Source organism: Ylistrum balloti, unplaced genomic scaffold (genome assembly GCF_031769215.1).
Source record: "Ylistrum balloti isolate Yb309-2 unplaced genomic scaffold, AGI_CSIRO_Ybal_v1 Utg369614, whole genome shotgun sequence".
Taxonomy (NCBI): Eukaryota; Metazoa; Mollusca; class Bivalvia; order Pectinida; family Pectinidae; genus Ylistrum; species Ylistrum balloti.
This window is the reverse complement of record NW_026781888.1, coordinates 69,451-96,005: the sequence shown is the minus strand read 5'-3', so window position 1 is coordinate 96,005 and position 26,555 is coordinate 69,451. Positions and strand designations below refer to the sequence as shown.

Genomic DNA, 26,555 nt, shown 5'->3' with positions numbered 1-26,555 from the left:
ACAGAGGACAAACAGTGTGTAATGTTTTAGTTTGTCTAAGTACAGATGTAGATAAATAACTTTGTTTCATGTTCAAGCTATTTACAGAGCCAGCATTTTGCTCTGATTGTAGCTCAAGAACAAATTTACCATGAATTTAAATCACATGAAAATGTACTTCAGTGTATTCAAACCAGACATACAATATCTTTAACTGCCCTAAATGCACAATAATAAAACATAAAAAGAACACATTTGGACAAGAATTGAGGTTGTCCTAACAACATTCCATCAACACATACAAACTTACGGAAAAGAAGTTTGATTTATGTAAAACATCTACTGCTGTCTTACTAAGCTCTAAAGATGTTAAATTGAATACAAGATGGTGGGGGGAGGGGAGTTATTGGAGGATTGTAAAAAGTTTATTTCTGTTTTGAAAACTATTAATATGAAACTACAGGCATTACTTATCAATTTTACTGTGTCATCTCTCAATCTTTACGTTGTCCCAGAATAAATCAGGAATATTATTTATTGCCCATATAATTCTTTAACAGAATCAAAGAAATTGGTATTTATAAACTGAATGCAAGTCCTTGGCTCACAATTGTTATTTTAGCTATGCCATCTGAATAATCATTCTTGCAAATATTGGCTTGAATTGAAAATATACAAGGTGTGCTGATACGGTGTGAGAAATATTCATATAGAATTTATAGTACAGATAAATGACACACCTTTATGGAAACATATGGCATATTGGAAGATCTTTGGCCAACAAAACAATCTTTGAGTTTTATCAATTACAAGTACATGTGACCATGCAAGTAACGACATCAGAGGCGTAGCAATAATGTATGCTTGTATGCTTAAACATACACTCGAATTCCATTGAGATATATTTGCCCTACTTTTTTAACCTTACTGCGCCCCTAAACCCCCTTAACCGGGGCTTCGCCCTTGGATCCTCTCTTGAAAGCATACACTCTTAAAAATGTTTTGCTACGCCACTGGACATTCATGATTTAAATACTACATGTATTAGTGCCACCATTCTGTAATATTTAAGTTCCAATGATCAAGAAATGACAGCAGTTTTTAGGTCATCTGGGCCGCGGGGTCAGAACGACCATTTGTCAGGGGTTTCCCCCAACGTCGTCCACTATCTGCCGTACATCAACTACTCACATTTTAATCATCTCAAGTTCCATAAGTTTGATTAAAATCAATCTTGTCTGGATTGATCATTAGGTTAAACCAAGTATTGTTTTTGAACCAGTGATAAACAACATGGCTCCCTATTGGTGCAGTTAACCTGGATACTAGTATAGATGCAATGTTAACATAAGAAGACGTTACGTTTTGGCCTCATCAGTGCCATTGCTGCCATTTGCAATGTTGTTGCACTTCCATGATTTTTCTGAACAGCATCAATTTTAAACTTCTCAAATTCTATAATTAGGGTTCAACTCAAACTTGCCAATAAATGATCCTAAGACGGTCTGTCTGAGAGTTATTTTTTCGCCGCCATTTTGATGTCATGAGTCGAAAATTGGTGGGGATGTGGACGAAAGGAAGCTGACAAAGCGTTATTTTCAGCCTTCCCAGAATTATGATATATGGCATCAACTGAGATGATTTTGTTACATAATCGCCCATCACAGTTTTAAATACTCTTAAAAAAGTGAAGAGGCGAGAGCTGAAGGTGACATTAAGGTGACATATATTATATGAAGCTTACTGGATAGTTGAATGTGTAAAACACCATCCACATACATTATAGTTACAACAGAAACGATAAATATTTCATATAAAATTATCGAAGGATATAGAACAGAAAGCATGGATGCTATTTGTATAGACCTGCCTATTTAAAATTTGTTAATAACTTCATATTATACTATGTTAAAAAAATGTTGGTATTTTCATACAATTCTTGTATAATTTTTCTATATTTTCTTTGATTTCTCTGGATATTACCGTTTTTAAAGTCTACAGATTATAAATCTAAAAGGGTACTGACATTGTCTGTTTATTTGACTTCTAGACTTTGCATTTATGAAGTCATATGATCTGCAACAGAATCACGAAGTATGATTTAGACTTGTAACAAGACTTTTAAAGTTTTGCATGGCTATTATATCTAGCACAATTCAACTGTGTTCTTATCTGTAGTTTTAATTTTCCAGTTCACTGTTTTACACAATAGTTCTTAATTAAATGAAATATTTGTTAGAGAACAATACCACAATGTATGTATTGACTCGGTATTAAATATTCGATTCCCCAAATCCCTCTGTCGGGTTCTTCTCCACAGCTGGACTGCTACTGGCCAGTTGGCAACATTCCATTTAGGTTCACTCGCGCAAACAGGAGCTGCCTAAGTTTGATTTGTGGTGTTCACGACATTAGCTGTATAATGCCGAGTTGACCTTCATGGTCAATTGGTTTAAAAGTCATTAACATTTTGTACACTGAAACGAGTCTCACACACATGCTTATCAAAAAAATTTTAAAAGATTATTAAGCTTAGCTACTATTTGGAGACAGAATTCAAATTCGTTCACAAAAATTGAATAAAACATGTTTTAATAATGTTTGGCCGTGATATTAATTTCTAGAAAATAAAGACACGTGCTATTTCAGTACGTCAGCACGAATCTGACGTTGTGTACGTAATATATTGCTATAATTGTACTACAAGATTAACAGGAATCTACTATGTAGGACGTCTGATTCCTGTGGTACAGCCATGTGGTTAAGGTAGTGACAAGTTCGTTGTATTGCAAAAAAAGGAGTGCAGGACAGACGTCTTACTTACTGCAGCAAAACTGAAAACTGAGAAGAATTATGTTTCAGGAGAAATTGTTGGCTAAAGTCGTCGGTGAAAAAGGAAAGGGGCTAGGGATGATGGTCTAATAGTGGTATTTGTGACTTTAAACATGTGGTTGTCTATGACAAGACATTAATTTGTCTTTATTCGTTACTGTAAAACATATATTCCTTTCTGATCTTGTCATTTCTTTATTATTTTGACTTTGATTTTTCACTTGGCTCTTCAAATTCATGAAATAGAGATCAGTATTTAACAAAGGGTTGGAAGAATGCTTTGCCCCTCCTGCAGTCCATGCTGATCGGATTTTGACCTTGAAGTAGACCACAACCGATACAAAAAGTCATTTAATATCTCACAGTCCTAGATCTACACCATTTTAATGACATAGACAGACGAGAACAAATGGCATGCCTATTGTTTTAGTCAGAATATACCAGAACAGCATTTCATGTGTATTTTTATCAATATCAAATCCCTTTGTTATAATCAATAGCCCGTGTCGATATTGACAAAATAAAGGCTAAAGTTTGGTGGGTATCGGAGATTAATTTAACGTTTTATGATTTAAATCAATGATTCCTGTTTGCACACGTAAGACGACCATTAAAAATGCTTACGACGACAAAACGATTGCCGATCTATAGTTCTGGTACTAGCATTAACTCCAGCCCTCTGTGTGCTGCACTGTTATTACACGTTGTGTAATAACGACAGAATTAAGTATCACTTATTACTATCATGGCATCTGTAAACATTTAGTCTTTAGATAAGGGCATGAAAAACGGACATGGTTATTATGACGTCATACTTGTAAACATGGGGACGGTGACAATAATACACGTATGAATTTGATATAAACTACGAATTTTGATTTGTATTCATATTTACTTAAATGACACATATTTGACGTTAAACATACAGCGCGCTGAAGCGGTGCTGAGTCTTATATTGACAAGGTCATTTACATCAACTATAAATGACACGTGTTTGATGTTAAACATACTGCGCGCTGACGCGGTGTTCTGTCTTATCATACTGACTAGGTAATTTATATCAGACATACTGCGCGCTGACGCGGTGCTGTGTCTTATCATATTTACAAGGTAATTTATATAAGCTATGAATGTCACGTGTTTGACGTTAAACAGAGCGCTGACGCGGTGCTTTGTATTATTATATTGACAAGGTAATTTATATGAGCTATGAATGACACGTGTTTGACGTTAAACATACTGAGCGCTGACGCGGTGCTGAGTCTTATATTGACAAGGTCATTTATATGAGCTATAAATGACACGTGTTTGACGTTCAGCATATTGCGCACTGACGCGGTGTTGTGTATTGTTATACTGACAAAGTAATTTACATCAACTATAAATGACACGTGTTTGACGTTAAACATACTGCGCGCTGACGCGGTGTTGTGTCTTTATCATATTTAAAAGGTAATTTATATCAGCTATGAATGACACGTGTTTGACGTTAAACATATCGAGCGCTGACGCGGTGCTGTGTATTATTATATTGACAAGGTCATTTATATCACCTATGAATGACACTTGTTTGACGTTAAACATACTGAGCGCTGACGCGGTGTTGTGTCTTATCATATTTAAAAGGTAATTTATATCAGCTATGAATGACACGTGTTTGACGTTAAATATACTGCGCACTGACGCAGTGTTGTGTCCTATCATGCTGTCAAGGTCATTTACAGGAACTATACATGCCATAGCAAGAAAAATGCAATGGTTGAACGCCTGGCATTCACACCTTCATGAAGGTGATTATCAAATAGTTTGATTATATATCAGATTAATTCTCCCATTTTGTTTTTTTAATAGGTTACTGAAATATTTTGCATAGAAGTTGGTAACTTATCAATTAATATCAGAATGAGAACATTCGGGAGTCCTGTTTTGATTCCAGGTGTTTGGTGTGTGAATGTTGGTCTATGTAATTGTAAATAACTCCAAGTTAAAATAGTCATTGTTTGGAAGCTGACCTGTTTTAACATGCCGCGGTCCGTGGTGATTGTAAATGAAGTGTGTGTTACTGAACAATCAGACTTAAATACCCTCTGCATCTGTACATTTAAAGAGATTATACGTGTGATTAAAATTGTATGGCGATATAAAGTTATATATATATATATATGAACTAATTACGATTAGTGAACTGCAGGCGACGTTAGAATTGGAAATGAAAATGATTCTTTTTTTACTTCGTCCTCGGCATATAGAATTAAACTTTCTTACGGTACAGAGACAAAATTATCATCTATATATCGAGACACCCCCTCCATATCCCACCTTCCACCAGCGACACCCCCTCCACATCCCACCTTCCACCAGCGACACCCCCTCCATATCCCACCTTCCACCAGCGACACCCCCTCCACTTTCCAGTAGCGACACCCCTCCACATCTCATCTTTCACCAGCGACACCCCCTCCATATCCCACCTTCCACCAGCGACACCCTCTCCACATCCCATCAGCGACACCCCCTCCATATCCCACCTTCCACCAGCGACACCCCCTCCATATCCCACTTCCAGCAGCGACACCCCTCCACATCTCATCTTTCACCAGCGACACCCCCTCCATATCCCACCTTCCACCAGCGACACCCCCTCCATATCCCACTTCCAGCAGCGACACCCCTCCACATCTCATCTTTCACCAGCGACACCACCTCCCCATCCCATCTTTCACCAGCGACACCACCTCCACATCGCACCTTCCAGTGGCGACACCCCTCCACATCCAGACTTCCACCAGCAACAACCCCTCCACCTTCCGGAGCGACACCCCCTCCATATTCCACCTTCCAGCAACGACACCCCTCCACATCTCATCTTTCACCAGCGACACCACCTCCACATCCCATCTTTCACCAGCGACACCACCTCCACATCGCACCTTCCAGTGGCGACACCCCTCCACATCCAGCCTTCCACCAGCGACAACCCCTCCACCCTCCATCAGCGATACACTCTCCACCTCCCATCAACGACACCCTTCCACCTCCCACCAGCGACACCCCCTCCACATCCCACCAGCGACACCCCCTCAACATCCCACCAGCGACAGCCCCTTCCAACTTCCAGTAGCGACACCCACTCCACATTCCACCTTCCACTAGCGACACCTACTCCACATTCCACCTTCCACTAGCGACACCCCCTCCACATTCCACCTTCCACTAGCGATACCACTCCACATCCTTCCTTCCACCAGCGACACCCACTCCACATTCCACCTTCCACCAGCGACACCCCCTCCACATTCCACCTTCCAACAGCGACACCCACTCCACATCCTTCCTTCCACCAGCGACACCCACTCCACATTCCACCTTCCACTAGCGACACCCCCTCCACATTCCACCTTCCACAAGCGACACCCACTCAACATCCTTCCTTCCACCATCGACACCCCTTCAGATCCTTCCTTCCACCATCGACACCCCTCCACATCCTTCCTTCCACCAGCGACACCCACTCCACATCCTTCCTTCCACCATCGACACCCCTTTAGATCCTTCCTTCCACCACCGACACCCCCTCCACCTTCCACCAGCGACACCCCCTCCACATTCCAACAGCGACACCCCTCCACCTTCCAACAGCGACACCCCCTCCACCTTCCACCAGCGACACCCCCTCCACCTTCCACCATCGACACCCCTTCATATCCCTACTACCACTAGTCAATCCACCGTCTCTCCTTTTCCTCACCTGTATATAGATGACGTCTGATAAGAACAGTTATTTACCGTTATGCATTGACACAATAAAAAATAACTTAATAAAATGTATTTTTTTCTAGGTTTTATCAGGAACATATTTTGGTCGCGTTGTACTGTACATAAATAAATGACTCAGTTTGGTTAATGTTACACAGTCTTTATCAAAACACTTGGCACGATACTTGTCACTATATCAACACATTATTCATTTACGTACAATCATAATGTACGTTTTTATGAAGATTAAAGTTAAAAGTCTGTGTTAATGTTTTTGACAACTTAAGGCAATATAAAGGTATTTGAATGACACAGTAAAGGAAAAAATATAACATGCTTGAATATCTTGCAAACCTCTGTACCATAACATCGATTCATCGTGATAAAACATACCACGGCGTCAATGCATCGTGATAAAACATACCACGGCGTCAATGCATCGTGATAAAACATACCACGGCGTCAATGCACCAAGAAAACCTAGAATCCGAAGACGATGCGAAACCCATTGAGCCATAGAAAAGAAAAGAAAAACAGGAGACAAAACTGTGGTTGTGTGATGCAAAAACAAGCATGTTTTCTGTAAGGACAATTGTAGACTGCCAGATACAGAGTATAATTCTCCAAACATAGACCTAAGGAAGGAAAAATACAAAACTTGGGCTTTTTTTAGGAACGGCAAACATATCTATTCATATTTGTAAAACAATAATTTATGCTGAGAAATCAAACGATAGGATGATAGGATAAAAAAGACTAATATTATTTATAGTTAACGATTGTTTAAAGGACTGTCAATAAATTAATTGAAAGAAATTTTAAAAGTATGATGGAGTGAGAAAACACGTAGTTTAGAATTAGAGTCTAAAACACGTTATGATGTAATGGGCGCAGTAAGGTTTTGTTCCATTTCCGATCATTAATGTTATACAATATAATCTAAATTTGATCTAATCGATTCCAATTTGTGATAGGATCGATAATCGATGATCCAGATACAGGTATATCGAATTTCATTATCAGATCACAGTTTTAATAAGTCTGAAGAAGTTAACAAGCATGATTGGAAAAAAGTTCAGAATTTTAGTTGTAGGAACATGCGGCGAAAATATCATGATATCAGTTGTGTTTTCAGTAACAAAAAAGACAATGTTAGGACATTACTACATAATCATGTTGGATACGGACAACATATTGTTTTAAACAATAACCCCAAACATAATCCCACGTCGCTGTCGACAGAGAACCAAATGCATTCAACCTCGCAGAGGTTGAAATATGATCGGATCCAAGATTGACGAATCAGCGGTGTTTATTTCGCTTTGATTAACATGGCACAATACGGAATACCTCGATCAAAGGAATAGATACAATTCTTATTCATTATGTAAGCGTTCATTTTGTACTTTGGTCTGGAACTTTGTGTTATTGTAAAGATTAATGTACAATTTTAAGCGGCATTCAGTAAAACAGCCAAAATAGTGTTTGGTCAATATAGATTTGGCAGGCATTATACAACGGTGATTATATCGTTATTACTCGGAGTAAGGAAAATTCACAAAAAAAAAAACAAAAAAAAACTTTGTAGGTTGTTTTCAGTTATATTTCATGCCATGCATATAAAATGTGCATGGAATTAGAACAAAAAAGCTATTTATACTACATTTATTTCAACATTCATTTGTATTTTCGAACTTGTCAAATCATAACAAAATGTGGCAGTTCTGTAATCCTGTCCTATATACTTATTGCACTATTCCGGGGGTTCGAGGCAGACTTAAATACAATTGTTCTAAAGCTTATTTTAATATGCCAAAACCACTTAAGTTTTGGCACTATCATTTTTCCTACGATGCTACTTTTCAATTTTTCCCGACTCATTACACAGTCTTTCTACCATCGATGAACGCACAATAAAGTTTTTTTCATAGTGAAAATTACAAGGAGTTCAAAATAAATTGATTGAAAAGAACTTTGCAATCACCCAGTAAGTCCGCCATTCTGGGAAATATCAAAAATATTATTTTCAGGGTTTTCCATTTTAAATTCCGACCGTATTATTCTACAATACATCAGTATTGCCTTTCTATTAAGGCCCGTCACATTTATTCAAAATAGGCCATGATTCAACTCACTAGACCAGTTTGATTGTGAACTCTGAAGTTTTGGATTTTGAGGTCCGGTCCTCGCAATTTGCAATTTTATTCGAGAGATATACGTTATACTTGAACAAGATATTTGTGGTGGTTGTCCGATGAAATGACGAGTAATAAAACTGCTTGACATACATGTATATTTCTAATGGCTGATTTCTGTATTCATTGAAAGATAGAGTAATATTTACAAGGTGTGCACGTTCCCGCCACAATGTGATAATCCTGTCATGTTCTGACTTATCTTGGCGATGTATTTTTCCCCACACACGTTTTTCTTTTATCTCGCTTTTGTCTAAGAATAATAAAATGATAACGATAAACTAATACAGCATGTCATGAAATCCTCTTTTTTATTTTTATTGTCAATTAATTACATCGTTGAAATGGTAAAATACGTTAGCCCTTTTGTTTTCCTTATCCTCCTCCTCCTCGAATTCGTGTCTTAGACCTCCTCCCCCTCCCCTAGTGTTACCAGGGAGTCCTAGGACCACGATATAGCTGTGTGATGCAGTTTGATTCATAACTGTTTTAAACAGTTCTAAGTTGTGATTGAAAACCACTGCTCACTTGTCTCTTTTTAAAGTCCTTTGATAACTCCAAATGTTCTCATTTCCAATATCTTTTTAATCTGATACTATAATGATAATTCTAATTGGACGTGTCGCTTTAAAGTGACAAAAAGGAGTAATGCATTGATAATCTCATTGAATTTAAACTCAAACCAAAGTAATTAAACATTGTTTATTATAAAAGAAAGAGACGATACTGAACTATTTTGGAGACTTCTGTATGACACGGTGATTAAAACCAGAGGACGATTAAACTATTTCTAATTGAACATATATATTTCTATAGAAAAATCAGCATTGTGATATTTTGATTTAAAAAGCCTAGTTTTTTTACGTTATTAGAGCATGTTAACGATCCATTCAAATGCGCCTCGTAAACCTAATAGGCTGGACATCTCTCAGATGTAAGCCATTTTATAGTGTGTTAAAAGCTCACCATGATACTACTGCACTCCGTGCGACTGGTACGAATTAAACTTATGGTGGTTATTTATAGAGTTAAAACATTAAAGTCTTTGTTGAATTCGATCAGCTATCTAAACAAACGGTGATTAATTTTGTATCAATAAAGCAGACTTTCGATTTCTCGGCATGTTAATGAAATTGTTTTTTTTTAAAAATAATCTTACCTGGATAACGAAATTTCTTCAAATGTAATAACGATTATCAAACAATTACCCAAAGCGATATCGATTTCTGATACAATTCCTGGATATTAAACTTGGCATTCGTCAAATATCTTGAAAAAAATTCCCAGAATTTCCATACCCATGTGGATTTTCTAAATTATTCAATGACCGACGAGCTCTTCATTTACTTTCACTTTCACTTTAACTTTTTACTTCACATTTCAAATTAGTGGATATTTACACTATTGGGGATACTAGCAAATAGTTTTAGTCTTATTTATATGTAATTCTTCAATACTAAACTTGGCATTCGTCAAATATCTTGAAAAAAATTCCCAGAATTTCCATACCCATGTGGATTTTCTAAATTATTCAATGACCGATCAGCTCTTCATTTACTTTCACTTTAACTTTTTACTTCACATTTCAGATTAGTGGATATTTTCACTATTGAGGAAACCAGCAAATGGTTAGACTTCTTTATATGTACCTCAGTGTAACATCTGATTACATCACCTCTTGGAACAAAAGAGGCCTGCAGAAATACCCAAAAAAAAATCATGAGATAATTACAAATTGACACATTTTTTTTAAAAACTTTTATTTAAAAAATGAATTCTCACAAAACATGAACACATTTGGAATGGTGGTATGGTAATATTACACACCCATTTACTCTGCTCAGTCATTCAAAAACTATCTCAATCTACTTTAAGTAATTCTCGATTAACATCAAATTATTCTCGATCTACATTAACTCTTTCTTTATTCACTTTTCAGACACATCTTTTCCAAAAATATCTTATATGTCAAGGTCTACATATGAAAATAGCATCATTAATCTGTCGGTAAAGCACACAGGCCTTATACAGATGATCACTTGTAAGCAACGGTTCATAAAATGTGTTAATCAAGTGGTTACAAACCTAAGATTGTGTGACTAATTTATCAACTATTAAAGTAGCCATGATTGCCTTTCATTCCTCAACTCTCACATTTACACTTGTAGCACAGTCACACTATTTAAAAAGCCAACTTCTTCACTAACAGGTACACATGAGAATCCACTTCAAACCCGTGTAAATTGTTTGCGTCCCCTTGCAGTCTCATCAGTAGTCCACCGTACGACACGTAAGCAGCTCTGCAAAGAACAAAAATACTGTTATCAGAAGCCATTTCTCAAGAACCATTTTCAATCTGCAATTACGGCTATGCCACTCACACGCATACCACATCAATGACAGCATATCCTATCAAAAATATCTTCCTTACTTAGACCATTCATATTGATAGTGTTGATTTTCACATCAATGTTGAGAAGACTTAAGAGTTCATATAGGAAAGAGGCACGAGATATGGAATGTGCTATTTGGGGCTGATGTCTCGAACAAAGAGCAAGTTTATGAAATGGAATTATTTGACTTCGTGATTTAAACTTGTGTTAATTATGACGAGATATAATGAATGACGACAAAAACTGACTTTTGTCATTTTCTAATGATTGTTAATGATCTGTCCTGTTATTTATATTTGAAATCACACTATTTTGATTGAAATCTTTGACTTGATGAAAATGTCTGATGATAAAACGACATGAGATGATCAATACCAACTTAATTTTCCTGATAATGACTTAAGAATGATGACATGAATGTATGAATGATTTAGAGAGATGTGTCATAAAATAACAAAATTATCAAATTTTTCCTTACACATCCATCGACGTCATCCATACATCCATTTTGTTTGACTGACTATTATGACCAGATATGAATAAAAGTTAATGAGAAAGTTTGCATAATAATGACCGAAATTGGCCGAATTAGAGTATGGTTTCACGGGAGTGCAAATAGTGGTTGTTCCATTGTTACCATGACAACCAGCTAACCACACTGCCACAAAAACACACCAATCAGTATCTTTGGAAGAAAAACATCCAAGGAAATTTGTATGAGATTTGATGATTGGCAGAATACTGACCAATAGAAATAAAAGATAACCTGAATGCCTGGATGGATGGTCGAATGGAAGCTGGTTGATAGTTAATGGATGGATGGATGGATGGATGGATGAGTTTATAAAACTTCAAATATGATCATTCAAATAAAAAAATATCCAACTGCTTAAAACGTAAATATCTAGCCATGTAGATTTATTGACTTGCATAGCAGAAAATATTAAATTACTATACGACAACGTTTTTAAATACATACACATAGTTAAACAAGTTACAAAAAACAAGACTGTACAGAGGTTAGTTACGTGTATACAAAGTCTATCAATCAATACAATATCTTTCTGAGGTTGTCGATATGAAATTTCGTCCCAGGAAGAATACTGTTATTGACCGAAGTATTACAATTACATTACGAAATATGGGTAAAACATGCAACTAAATAGAATTAGAGTCCAGCAGTTGTTAATTACCCATCATGCACTGTTAACAGGTGGGTCAGAGGTCACAGGTCACAAGTGAAGGTGAGAGTGCGTGGTATCCACGTGACGACAGAGGTCAGGTGACTGGCCTGGTCCAATCACATACCAGATTATGCATTTACAGTTACTATTTAGATTGTAGAATGCACAGCTGGTAGTGATTGTACACAGATTCTACGTACTACTAAACTCTCCGTGCCCGACTTTGTTGTCTTCATTCACAATTACATCAAAAGGTAGATTATTGTTTTGAATATTTAAATATTGTATTACTAAGGATCGATCAATAATGAATGCGACAGGTGCGAGAAAATGGTGTGCAGAATTTGAAATGAAAGCTAATTCATACATTATTAATTTTAGAATAATAACTTGACCTCCTCTCTCATTTACAATTTTGGCACAAGGTGATTAACTGGCCTCTTCTCTCAATATCGTTATTGACATACGTAAAGTTTGAAGTACGTACATTCCAATGTTATAGGAGTCCGTTATGTTGGACATTATAATTTTAGGATATTATCGGAATTCGTCAATAAATAATGCCAAAATTGTCAGATAATACATTGTACACGCATGCAGCTAATTTGCATAGACATTCACATTTTTTATAGCAAATGTATATGAACGGTTAGATCTCTGAGAAAAGGCACAGTGAATTTTTGATGTTCTCGTACTTACGAGGCGTTTGTATATAAAAGATACTAGTAATTTCATTTCATAAAATTTTGAAATTTCAACCGTTCGGTCCACATGAGCTATAATGTAACAGTTCGTTTTAATTTACCTTCATAGATAGACCACATACAGTGTTAGTCAGCATGCTAGTTAGGAGAGTATATCAAAGTCAACAAAGTAGCATTTCCAATGATAAGTATCGTTCACTCCAATGTTGAGTTCAACTTTGTATGTGAGAGAATACGATGTTATTGGAAACAATACTTATCGCTACGTATTACAATAAAGATACATATGTGGTGCTATATTATGTAATGCAGACTGATACATATTATATAATAACACTACATGTTAATACAGTAACACAATAAAACTGCACACATTACTAGCAACAATGATGTCATGCAATACTCAAAACAGGCAGTTTACATCAAAATAATCTGTCACGAACAAAAATAAAATTATTCATAAAACACAGCTTGTTCAGATAAGCCATTCTACAGTTAAGTCAAAACAATGAAATGAAATGTATTGTAACGAAAAAACACCCATTTATTCCTTAAATAATACCTTTTTAACAATGTATGCAACGAGTGTATTCTTACAAATGTTTGAAAATTAGTACAAGAATATTTTGTGTCTGAGTTTTAATTACTAGCTTGAACTTAAATACGGGTTATTCAATTAATGAAAAGAGTTAAAATGATCGAGACAACTGATTTTATGAATATGTGGAATGTGACAATGATTTCGACATAAATGATTAAAAAGTGGACTACGGTTTGTCAGATGGGGTATCATTCATTCTAGGGCGGTAAAACAATGTCCCGATATCTTCACGCTTCAACCTGCCACCGACACAACCCTAGGCAATAAAATACGTGCACGTAGGCCGAAGATCAATGATCTGTAACGCTAACACTAAAGTGGATTTAAGGAAGCTTAGACATAATGAACAAACTATTAAATACCTTTAATACTTTCAACTTACAACAAGCCCGTCATTGCATTATAATGTACTACAAAAGACCCAACATTGTATTACACAACCAGTAAATACACACGAGCGAAAATCCATTTAATACTTGAAGGAATGTTAAAGATCCTTAGTTCAATTTTTAAAGAAATCATAATATATAACAATTGGTTACTGAAACAGTCGCGCCAATGCCGACGAATTACTCCCACTGGGGATTAAACTACGGTTACATCGCAAGTCCCTGTGGCCTTGCCTTATTGGGTGAAACAAATAATTACCGCGCTTAGCAAAGTCATGTCTTCTCCTGATGATATCATGCAAGCATTGATTTTAAAAAAAATAATCCCGTTCTGTGCTACCTCATGTTCTACAGGTAGACACATGATCCGTCCTGTACAGCCAGATAGTGGGAAGTAAAATACATCCTTTAGGTGAAATAAAAAGCAGTTGAAAATGTGCATGCTTATCCACGACTTACTCGAGAAATTATTTTAAAGCAATATCATGGAATAAAATGGATTTAGTTAAAGGAAATCCCGTCATTATAATGATGACGTAAATTACACTATCGTGTCCACATTACTGTGAATGGCGAGTTATAATGGTAACCAATGTGACCGTCCCCCGACATTGTAGTACTATTGTCACACAAGTGTTGTCGAATTCTATATTCTATTTGTCATGTCTTTGTTATTCCACGTTCATTTCCTTGTTCAAACCGTAACAAAACATTTTTATTCCTGTTTTTAACAACGTTTTCGACGGAGGAAGTGTAATAGGTTACATAATGCTGTGTCGTTTAATAAGTCGAACTGGTTTTACCTTTTATATTCAGAGCTTACTTCACAACACGACAAAGAAAAGAATATCGGTATTTTGGCAATTCTCCAAATGATGTCACTGAGATTTGTTATCATTCTGTCCCGAGGTATGGGTGAAACGTGAAGTCAAACAGAAGGACACTACTAATATAACATTTCAGTTCAAAGTACAAGAGAGTAAATCTGATTACAGGGGTTGATTTATCTTATGTTATGTGCAACATCCAGATTTGATAAAAGTGAAAATATATCTTATCAAAGAAATTCTAAATATATTCTTACAACGTTATATGTATTCAACACTCTGAATATCCCGAATAATATTAGGTTTGTTTTTACACGTTTAGACATCTCGATTAAATCTTCTTCCAATTTGATTCCAGTGAAGCCATGAAAGTAATATGATATCAATTCCACATTGTCCGCATGAATTGATAGGAATTGGACCTTGTGATTAACTATTCGTAAACATATGTGATGCGTGGTTCATTAATACGCATCGATTGTCTTCCAAAAGGCGGAAGTTTGAGGGTTACGCAAAATGGTTGCAGTTACACGAGATCATCTAGATATACATTTACGTGGTGTGTCATTTGATTACAAAAACCTAAACCAGTAAAAACAACACAGTACATGGCAGATTATACGAAATGTCTAAATCATATAACGAGAAAAGTAATGACTCCAAAATTGGAAAGAAAGTATGTAAGGTCAAAGGTGAAAATTATAAATAGAGATCACTGTTTAAAAGATGAAGAAAAACAAAGTAAAAATATTTCAACCATATCATAATTGATAAACAATTTACAAAGTTTACAAAAAATGATGAAATAAATGAAGAAATGGTCACAATCATAAACATATTATTGAAACAAATCGTCTCAGAAACAATTAAAGTACAAAATAAGGACACATTAAACGTATTTAAATGAATAAAATAGACAAGATTATGATAAATATCTTTCCTGAATCAAAAAGCAGTCTTTGGCTCGGTTTACCTCTCACAGATTGTACCATGGTCGTTTCCTATACCAACTAAACGTACAAACTAGGACCTCTACTTAAACAGTCCCGCAGACGAGTGCTGAATCATCTGCTGGAAATCCACGCGATACCAGGTAAGTACGGGTCTATATATGTAGCTGATCTCAACGCCAGAAAGACTTCAGGTAGATATACCCCGCTCAGGATGTGTGTATACATAGGTATACATACACAATGTCAAGCATACATATATTACCAGGACAGGTTCATTCAGGTTAGCAGGGGTACAATGGGTAATTATATTAACGACAAACTTTGCCGTGTACCTGACGGAAAGATCTATACAAATCTATACCGTTACCTGTACAAGCTAGTGAAGCGTGACATATTCGACGAATATTGCTTTTGTAAGGATAACTACTCTGATATATCCCCGTGACAATTTTAAAGACGTTTGGTCTAAACAAAAAGCGTTTTTGGAACCACTTCAACCTAATTCTCCGAAACTTAATGAAGCAATGAACATACGGACTATCGATATTTTCAATGTGTATGCAACTTGACTAATTTTGACATACAGACTGTCATAACTCAACAAATGTTAATATTGGCCAGTAAACTACTAAGTACAACCCAAACAATAATGTTGAAAGTTCGATATAAACATTCCGGCTTTAATCTGCTATTGATATTTCGTTAAAACTAGATATCTTAGTCTAATAGACAGCACGTAACCACGCGAGTACACACCCCAATTGATCATAACGCCCTGTCATATTTGGCGGTGACCCCGGTGAACGGCTATGCGCGTTAAAACATGTAGAGGAAATATTGCATACCCTAGCATTTACCGAGAGAAAGAGATCCTTGGCAAACTCGACATAAAGCCACTGATACACCTAATTATGGCCAGCGAATACTGGTGTATATACATGTATGCAGAGAACAATGACATACATGACCGTAAGAACATGTTCAACGGATATGTTGATGATCGAAATTCTAAATGGTTTTTCTACATTTTCAACGAATTAGAATTACTAATTAGATAATACAACATACATACAAATGAAAACCAAACTCGCATGTAGGGGGATTTTATTGAAACTACTCTAAAGTCTAAACAACAGCAACATTCAATCAACCGCAGGTGTGTTAATTTTCTTTAGCCATCTTCTCTTCGTCACGTTTGCCGAAAATTGCCATAACCAAATATATATACACTCTATGCTGGTGTACTTTATATTTGGTCAAGACATTATGTATAAAATGTGACATCGGCTCCACTTTAAACTGAAAATAGCATGTTGATATAATGCATGTATTCTAACCATTATTTACTTCAACTGGAAATAACATTGATCAGAGGTGTGGGTCTAGATCAAGAGAAAAGAGGATTTTCTTTCAGAAATTATTGGTGCCTGAGGTGAGGAAATCTATCTTACTTTCTCTAGCCTGTTTGCAAATATTTTTGTTTATGTTTGCAATCGAATGACTAACGATCCCAAACATTAGGAAAATGACCGGCAGATCTATTTGCAGGAAGAATCCCGTGCCCTGATTGACTGCAATACCTCCACCTTAACCCTACTGTAAAGCACAAGTCGTCTGGGGTATACCACTATATGTACATGTTCTATTAAATGTCCAAGGTAAAAGCTTTTCAAATGGAAAGCATGTACGGACAGGTAGCCTTAATCATAGGGAAAGCATTTATGACAGTTATTTGGTGGTAGATGAACTCCAAAAACGCTAATATCGAAATAGGTCCCAGGCAATAGTGTACCTATTTGCTGAACTTCCCAGTGGGCTGCTATGGTGACAAAGAAACACCACCCCCACTATGAGCGAAGATTTGATTGGACAATAAACCCAATATGACATAATGTTTGATAAGTAAATACACGTGAGAGATTGGACCTCGATACATTTCATTGAGAAAAAGACTGTGCCAAGAATTTGTCTCAAGTGCACACAAAAGCAAACATTGGATAAAAGCTATGTCCTCTTCAGTGTGAATTAATTCCTGGAACTTAGCATAAACTATTGATTAACTTGTATTTCATGTTTTACATATCTATGTAATATTAAGCTTACTTCTCCTATACATTAAAGTCGAAACTCGTCAATGTGTTAGTAAAGAAGTTCAAACTCAATGGTATACAACATCTCCATTTACGTATCTTCATTGGCATACCTCCTCTTCCTGAAGCTGAAGCAATTCACTGCAAAGGAAAAGATACCACCAGCTGTGTTCACAGAATTAATACCCATGCGAGCACACAATGGTATCTTCTCCCGCACAGGACTTTTAAGATATCCACGATGATGGCCTCTTGTGATAAATCGTCACGCAGGTATGTTATTTATAGTTGTTAAAAACTTATTGAAAGGTGTCCCTGTTTAATGATATACTTAATGATGATGATGATGATTGTATTTTGTATGTCAGATGGATTCCCTTTTAATATGACTTTTCTGAGATTTTTTTTACTCCCTTCATCATGTAACTAAGTACACAAGACATAATTTTAAGACTGGCTACAAATGAAAGAGCTTGTACTTATTAACTTAAATCGTATGTAAAAGGTCTGACTGTGATTAATTTTGTATAGGTCGAAATATCCTCGAAACAACAGCTACTTTTCAATATAAAAAGCTGACCTCAATCTCACCTTACCTGACACTGACTAAATGAAATATCTTCACATCTGTAACAGGCTGACAACTTAAGTACTTGTGTGCCTTGAGGAATTGTCATGTCTGATACAACCAAAGTTGGGTAGTAGTGAATCAGCTTCTAAATCGCAGATATTTTGTGTATGACTGGTGATTATTATTAGATGGTGTGTCTAACACGGTCAAACCAAGATATGACAAGTACAAACAGTTACTCATTTTTTAAAACAATTTCATTCAGAATAAAAACAAGTTTTATATTTTGTTTACGTGACTTTGATACAGAAAATTATTGATTCTGTGATATTTTGATGTTAATTCACACCGAAGTAAAATCTGACATCTGTTTAAAAACTCACGGATAAATACACTAAATTTATGCATCGCAATGTTCTATTTATCAAAAGCCATGACTTTATAAACAGGGTGTTCAATGGAGTAGGTGTATATATCTTGTGACGACGATGTATTCACTACAGCATTTTAGATCTCTCCCTGTCTTATACTGTGTTACATAGATTAATCTGTATCTCTCAAATTTATCAAATACGAAGATAAATAATATTTCATATACAGTAAATCATAGTTAATGTTTTCTGATTCTACTGTAAGATATAAAATTAACTTTATGCAGATCCGAAATGGTTGTAAAATGATGTCTAAATAATACTCACGACTGAGGCATCTTTACAGTTCTCTCTCACTCTCAAAATAGACGTGATGTAAGAATGCTAAGTATGCCTACTTGTAAACTATATATAACTGCTGTATGTTCCGGTAATACGACCTAAGCACACATTATGTAGATATCCATGATCTAGATTCACACATAACCCTTACTCTAGAGAAATCCGCACTAATATAGATTTACAATTTTTTTGCTTGTTAAATGAAATATTTTATATACAACGTAATAACTGGTTGGGTGATTGTTTTAATTTTAAGATAATTAAAAATATCAATATTCTTCCATATCTTACATGAGCAGTAATGTTAGGTATGGATGTTTGTACTCAAAAATATAATCAAACATTTTTCAGTCAACAATTTTTTTGTCTTGTCATGTTTATATGATATCTACTTGCTTTATCAGAGAAGGACATTCGTGTGATAACTTTCTTGACTGCGATAGCACACATCATGTGATCACTCATATATCAAAGTTCAAAATCTACCAGGATCATTTTTCATTTCCAGAGTTAAAGGTTTGAATGATGTATCTCTGCTTAACAATTTTAATTTCTTTCATTTCATTTCTGTGTAACATAATATAATTAATATAAAAAAATAGCTTACCCCCAACTAAATGCACCATTATGAAACACTATCCTATACAAGTCATATGATGTCATGATATATAAATGTTTATTTACCTTAGTTTTTTTTTAAACTTAAAAATATAAACAGGATAAAGATTTAGTAATATAAACTTGTGGTTCATGCATTAAAAAATATTCTACAATACGACAAGAACACCAACAGAAGCAGAAACAATTTGAAATACTTGACACGTTTCATTCAGGTCATGTAACTGACATTCAATAAAGTTGCATGCAAATTATATATAAACTATGTTAATACAACAAAACTAGTAAGGACCAACAAGGAGCCTCATCTCAGTCATAACTTCAATAAAATCTTCATATACTTGGTCTTAATTGTGTTTTCATTTAACTTATTTTTGACTGATAATATTTGAAATTATGGTCAAAAGTAAAATTTGTGTTGCTAAAAAATTTGAAAAGTTGATGGGAAAGATTAGTTTCCTTGCTGATGAAACATCCTGATTGTGCAGTGAAACAAGGACTGGGCATCCTCATTAGTGTGAACTAATACCAGGATAAATTATTAAACATGTTATGAGGAGGGGTTTTTAGAACAAAAGTGTCCATAACTTATCAGTTTCAAGTAACACAAAAGGGCCAAAATTTCATAAAGAATCTATGTTTCTGCCAGGAATCTATTTTGAATTATTTTGGAAACAGCTTCAAATTGTCACCACTGGACACATTTTCAATTTGTTATAAGCAGTTTAAATTCAAATTTAGAATAACAAATTTAGGTGAGGAGTACTTTACACTTGTTTTTGTAGCTTCTATATCTTTGCAAATATCAAATCTGACAAGTAAGTAATGGACACAGCTATCTAAAAGTAAATGTGAGATGTGGTAGGATCATTTTTATACTGTCACCTCCCACAACACCTTAGGACAGAGGCAATACAATTTTGGAAAATTAATTAAAAATGAAGAAATTCCAGAAAAATTCAACTGATAATGATATACCACATCATACATATAAATATACACAGCTACAAACAGGCAATCTACTTAACAGTTCACCATGAAAAAATTAATCAGGACTTGTAATTTTATCAAAATAAAATTAAAAAAACTAACAATTTTATTATCAATGTCGTTTTCACATGTATGTCTTTTTCTTACATTTTGAAATTGTCTGAGTGATTAATTGTTGTTTCATGGTGTAACGTTAAGCTGATCAGTCCATGAAAAGCTGTACATGTGAGTTGACTTCAGATACAGTGAAAATGACTGGCTAAGAAAACAGTAGTTTAAATTCAGACTTACAATCGTGAGGAATCGGGACCAGTCTCATCTCCCTCAATCCTGTATACTTTGCCATACATGACATATTCAAAGCTATCTGCTCGAGATGGTCCAGTGTCCAGAGGATTATACTCTCCATCGTCTGGTGATCCGTCTTCTCGCAACGTTGTCGCCAGCACCATACGAAACTTGTCACCTATAGAACAGTAAGGTCAATGTAATATTCATGGTAAAATGTCACCAGTTTTTCTTTGCATCGAATTATAAAACTGTAGAATTATTCTAAAATTTCAGTGACCATATTGTTGATTCAAGAGATAAATCATTTGTACATAACACATACCCGTGAAAAGTCCATGGTATTTAAACGTGGGTGTTTTATTTGCACTACCATGGAGCAAGTTAGAACAGATCTTTTCTATACACATGGTGTGGTGCATTTGCTTTGAAGCATGTAAGGAAGGGTCTTGTTACCACTGATAATACTATGTACACAAATGTTCACAGATTATTGCAATCCACTGGTTTCCAATGAAAAATGACATTTTTTAGACAATTTGAATCATTGCACATTGCTTATCTATAGGCAATCTTTGACAAAACTGATCAATTTGAATATATATAAAAGTCATTTTCATACATGAGTATATGATGAAAAGCAGTGGACTGTTTGAGAGCTGAAAAAAATGGGTTTTTGGAAAGTAAAAATACAGTTATGAATAGGTTTGGCAAAACACTTACGATTCAAACTTGCTAAGCATATTTAATTTTTGTGTGCTTTTAGTAAATAAATGCTTTTGAAGTCAAATTAATTTAATGATAAAGCACAAACTTTCAAAATAAGTGAAAACATTATTGAAACTAAAATTAAGGCTTCAATCATTAAAGGCTTATCAAATTTGATTTCCATGGTAACAAATAAGTGTTGGTGAAATGATAATCAATTTACTTCTTATACTACACCTGATTACTGATGATGAATGAAGTTAAAACATTCGATACACTGACATAAGTTTAAGATTCCATCTATCAATAAGAGCAAATCAACTCCACAGAAGACAGAAAAAAATTCAAATTTGAAACAGCCATGTGATATAAAGGTGATAAATATCACAAAGATCAAATCACAAACCTTAAAATGATATTAGAAGAAAGTTATGTATTGTAAAATTAACTATATTTTCATTTTTATTATTGATATTGTGTAACATGAACCTACACGCTGCTACAGTTAACATTCAATTTGTAAAGTTTATTGTTTTCTTTTCTTTTACCAATAATATGCATGAAATACAAACTAAACAATTTTGCACCAGCTGAATGATTCAATATTGAATATATTAAAGAAAGAAAATTTTTCATTGAAATCTTTGTGTCTGTATTGAGTCTGTGGAGCCAGTGTGACTTTAGTATTGCATATTGATCTACAAGTTTGATTCATGTCCATACAAACTCGGCAACGACCTCATAGTATTGTAATAGGACATAACTGTATACTAACTGCCCAGCCCAAGACAAGTATAGACATATAATTCTATTGAAAACGTGTAGTTTTTCTATTGGAATTTAAAAGGCTGTGTATACTGAGTATGCACTTCATACACACGTGTATATATACCAGTGTTCAATTACTTTGCAAAGTCATTGTTTCTTTACCAATGTACAATCTTTCGACAAGTTGAGACAAATTTTTCTTCAAAATTTGCTGGATTTTAATTTATAGATCTTGCCAATGAAAAAATGCACTTCAACTATGTACCATTAGAACAAGTTAGAATAACCTTATCATTGTTTCCTACCATTCGGTTGGCTAAAACTTCACAAGAAAAGGTTTGTGGCTGATTAAGCAGTCACCATGGTATCTTTAAATGGACACTTGGAACCTCCTAACAATAGCCCTGTGTCTGTCAATCTAGCCATGGATCACAAGTATATGTACCTATATATTACATTATACGATGAGAACATAGCTACATGAGTCTTTTGTTTTAAATCATTTTAATGTTCTGCATTGTTTTAAGTTACCACATGCAGTGATCTAGAAGGACAAAAGATATCTGTTGAACCTTATCAATAATGATTCAAATTAAGATCTGATATTAGATAAAATGGATGGGCCTTTGTTATGTGCAGTGTGTTCTTCAATAGCTAATATATCCTGAAACGTATTTCTGAGCAGCTCAACAATGAGTTGTTTAAATCTAGATTTACACCATGACCAAGTTAATGTGTGATTGAACCAAATATTATCTGAGAGGAAAAATTTCAACATTCGTACCAATACCTGTTGATATCTGAATGCCATCTTCCTCACTAACAGAGACCACTGAACTTAAGCAATAATTGATTTACAAGATATTCTGTCTGTCTTAATATTCTTAGATAAGAATTAAGATTATTCAAATTGGTGATTTTAAGAAATGACATTAGATTCTTATTTTACAGATCATCTGTTAAATTAAATCTTAACAACATTCATGATCAACAACATTAAATCAAATCTGATCCTGTGTTAACAGAAACAATAATATTTTGTTCTTTTTTATTTCTATATTTCTCATGCATGTATAATCTAAGCTAAAAATCTATTGGTATATGAATCATTTTAAAAATTATGCAGGGTAACTGTTTATGATAAGTTTTTACTGTACACATAGTTACCATACTTTTTCTTGTAATGAACTAATTCATAGTTTTTGACATTTCCATGTCAGAATGCACATAAAATGTGTATAAAAAGCTGCTGTCAGAAGATTTATAATAATGTTGTGGTTAAATGCATACCTAGATCAACAGGGTAGTGCTGCGTATTAACATCTAGGATCAGGTCCATCTTAAATGACTCTGACTCACAGAATAGCCTGGAAACTACAAAAACAAAAAAAAATATACACAAGTTAGTATAAAATGTACATCAGAGTTGTATGCAGATGAAACATGTGAAAATCATTTCAACAAACATCTTGTTCAAGGGTTGTGTTTGTGAACTTGAAAAATCCCCCCTAATTAAAAGCATTCACTCTTGAAACTATGGTCTGTTAGCAACTTTTAACAAAAGCGAAATTTCACCTTTGAGTACTGCTACAAAGAATGACAATTGGAGAGAGAAAACTGTAATGTGAAGTCAACAAAACAAATGACTGGTACAAAATACACCAACATAGATTCAGAGTTGCACCAAAACCATTTAAAGTGTTTAAGCTTTTGTTATATATACTTATGACAAATAGGTTTATTTGCTATTAGGGAGATCTGCAGACACTTGGTCACAGAAGGCTAAAATCTGCTAATCAAGTCCTAAATCAAGCACATCTATAGGTCAAAGTTCATCCACATACCACCAATAACAGACTTACTCTTTGGCCAGTCGTGTTAAGATTTATATTACCTAGATAAGTCTATTTACACTGATCATGTCACACCTTCCAGAGAAGTGTATACATGTATATAGGTGCATGGTCATAGTCTAGATCACACAGCTCACACATCTTCATATCATTTAACTACAGACTGGTTGAGTATTAGTGATGAAAAGCATAAAAAAGTTTCTTTGTAAACTATTCAACTATTCTTTTCGATTTTGCAGTAAAACTTATCCTTTTCACCACTTTGAAAAACACAATCCTTGTATTTCTTGTATCCTCTACATGTGCATTTGAACTTTAAAGATGATGAATAGTTCTGGTTTCCGACAAGGACATTAACACTATAATATTGACTAACATCCAAAATATCATATATTATTTCTTGATATAAATCTGTACATTTTATCTACATCATTTTCCTGTAAGCTTAAGTGTTTTAAAGTATGTATTAAATGACATTCTATAGCGGATTAATGTTGAGACACATTACATCAACCTATATTAGAACGTGTGTAAAAAAAGTGATCTTGTGCAGTATAAATTAACATGCAAGTGTTTGTATACTTTTTCCTAAATGCTGTAAAAAATCTTAATTTCTATTAACAAATGGTTAGACAAAAATAACTCTGCAGCAATCTGACGTCAGCTACTTTGTAGAGTCAGTTGAAAAAAAAAATACAATTTCTCATGAAAGAGTATTAAAAGAAATCAACCTGGGAAAAAAATACAATATGGTGTAAGTATTGCCTCCACTAAATTAGCAAGCTAAAATCAAAGAAATATGGTTTGACAGAGTAGGGAATAAACTTTATCTCAAAGACCAGTTGGTACCTGGTTTGTATGTGTATTCCATACCTAGGCAACCCATGCTGCAAGATCCAACATGTGAAATTTGCACTGTCACCAAATGTTACCAACTTTCTTATAAAGAGCAAAAATAACTTAAGGGAGTTACATAAAGAGATAATTAAATCTACTTTAGCTGACTTCAATTATCTTTGTTTTAAAAAATGACTGTTTAATCAATGGTGATCATGGATTCCATTCCATGGCATGTCCCAGCCTGCTGTTTAATACATAAATGGTGTTTAACAACATACACCAAGAAGACATTAAAGATATTTATATAATAATTCAAATTCAAGTAACAAATTTAACAGTTGATAATTATTTCAAACATATCAAGAAAAGTGACACTGCCTAATCACTGTTTAAGCAAAATTATCAGTGGTTTGATAACATTTAGTGACAAGACAGGCTCACACATGATTTACCAGGCATTTTTCTGTAGCTTTCATTCTCCGTAACCCATCATCAGTCCACACTCGGTATTAGTTCTTGTCTTCCGAATATTTTTATCTTTGCATGCATTTCTGAAGTCGCCTTTCTCGAATCTGCCATGTTTTCGGCTGTTAAAAAATCTTGATATGTCGGCACTCTTGTTTTGCCTAGATGTACGACTCGGTCCGTGTTACGCCTTGGTCTGTCAGAATCGTCAAGATCCACGGGGGGTTTTGTAGGACTTTTGAAGTCCGGGACCAATCAGACTACTTCAGTATGACAAGTTTTGACAAGTTCAAAAAGTACCGGGTACTCATTCAACAGTGTAAAACTATATCGATCGTTTACAAGCATTTTTTTAATTCTAAAACTACTGTGTATTCAAATTCTTTCGACAAGATAACGTTAACTTAAGATCTTGATGAATATAAGACAACAGCATGCACTGTTTGACGTTGTGCTGATCAAGCAGACACATGCTCGCCGCTTCAAGGGGTATTAGGTTCATTAACTGGCAATTAATTAAATCTAAATTGAACTTACGTGTATTGAAACACCGTCTAAAATACTGGATAAGCTTAAATTACTTCAACTTACCTCTGTCAAATTTCTTCCCGTCAGGATCAATATCTTTCACATCGAATATATCTTCGAATAACACACCCGCCATTTTTCTTCAAATCCGGCGTGACCTCCCAAGCTTTTATCACTAACAGGATATATACTATTAAGTATGTCGGGATTATATCAGGAAATATTACTAGATGTATCCTAAATAGATGAAGATTTATTAAAAGCCGTGAAATCGACCCAAATTCACAAATATAACAAGGAACTCTTTATT

General features: G+C 34.8%; 3 protein-coding genes across 3 annotated transcripts; 1 reads left to right on the top strand and 2 right to left on the bottom strand.

The window, feature by feature from the left end:
- The first annotated feature begins 5,026 nt into the window (after window positions 1–5,026).
- LOC132547764 (uncharacterized) lies at window positions 5,027–5,932 on the top strand. The gene has a single exon (XM_060211569.1). It carries the CDS (start codon window positions 5,027–5,029, stop codon window positions 5,930–5,932), a length of 906 nt encoding a protein of 301 aa, XP_060067552.1.
- Window positions 5,933–5,960: 28 nt separating this feature from the next.
- Window positions 5,961–6,500, bottom strand: LOC132547754 (uncharacterized). Its single transcript, XM_060211559.1, has one exon. The coding sequence runs from the start codon at window positions 6,498–6,500 to the stop codon at window positions 5,961–5,963; it is 540 nt and encodes a 179-aa protein (XP_060067542.1).
- A 4,012-nt stretch (window positions 6,501–10,512) lies between these two features.
- LOC132548015 (DNA-directed RNA polymerases I, II, and III subunit RPABC3-like) lies at window positions 10,513–26,548 on the bottom strand. The gene is made up of 4 exons (XM_060211830.1): window positions 26,309–26,548; window positions 23,850–23,933; window positions 21,087–21,261; window positions 10,513–11,062 (listed from the first exon to the last, which is right to left on the bottom strand). The coding sequence occupies exons 1-4, from the start codon at window positions 26,379–26,381 to the stop codon at window positions 10,945–10,947; spliced, it is 450 nt and encodes a 149-aa protein (XP_060067813.1). The 5' UTR covers window positions 26,382–26,548; the 3' UTR covers window positions 10,513–10,944.
- Between the last annotated feature and the right edge of the window lie 7 nt (window positions 26,549–26,555).

What these genes read in the sequence shown, in the direction of transcription:
- LOC132547764 (XM_060211569.1), top strand. Translation starts at nt 5,027, where the DNA reads ATGATTCTTTTTTTACTTCGTCCTCGGCATATAGAATTAAACTTTCTT.
- LOC132547754 (XM_060211559.1), bottom strand. Translation starts at nt 6,500, where the DNA reads ATGGTGGAAGGTGGAGGGGGTGTCGCTGGTGGAAGGTGGAGGGGGTGT.
- LOC132548015 (XM_060211830.1), bottom strand. Translation starts at nt 26,381, where the DNA reads ATGGCGGGTGTGTTATTCGAAGATATATTCGATGTGAAAGATATTGAT. An exon ending in CGGGAAGAAATTTGACAGAG is followed by an intron (nt 23,934 to 26,308) that starts GTAAGTTGAAGT and finishes TTGTTTTTGTAG; the next exon opens with TTTCCAGGCTATTCTGTGAG. An exon ending in GCACTACCCTGTTGATCTAG is followed by an intron (nt 21,262 to 23,849) that starts GTATGCATTTAA and finishes ACTGTTCTATAG; the next exon opens with GTGACAAGTTTCGTATGGTG.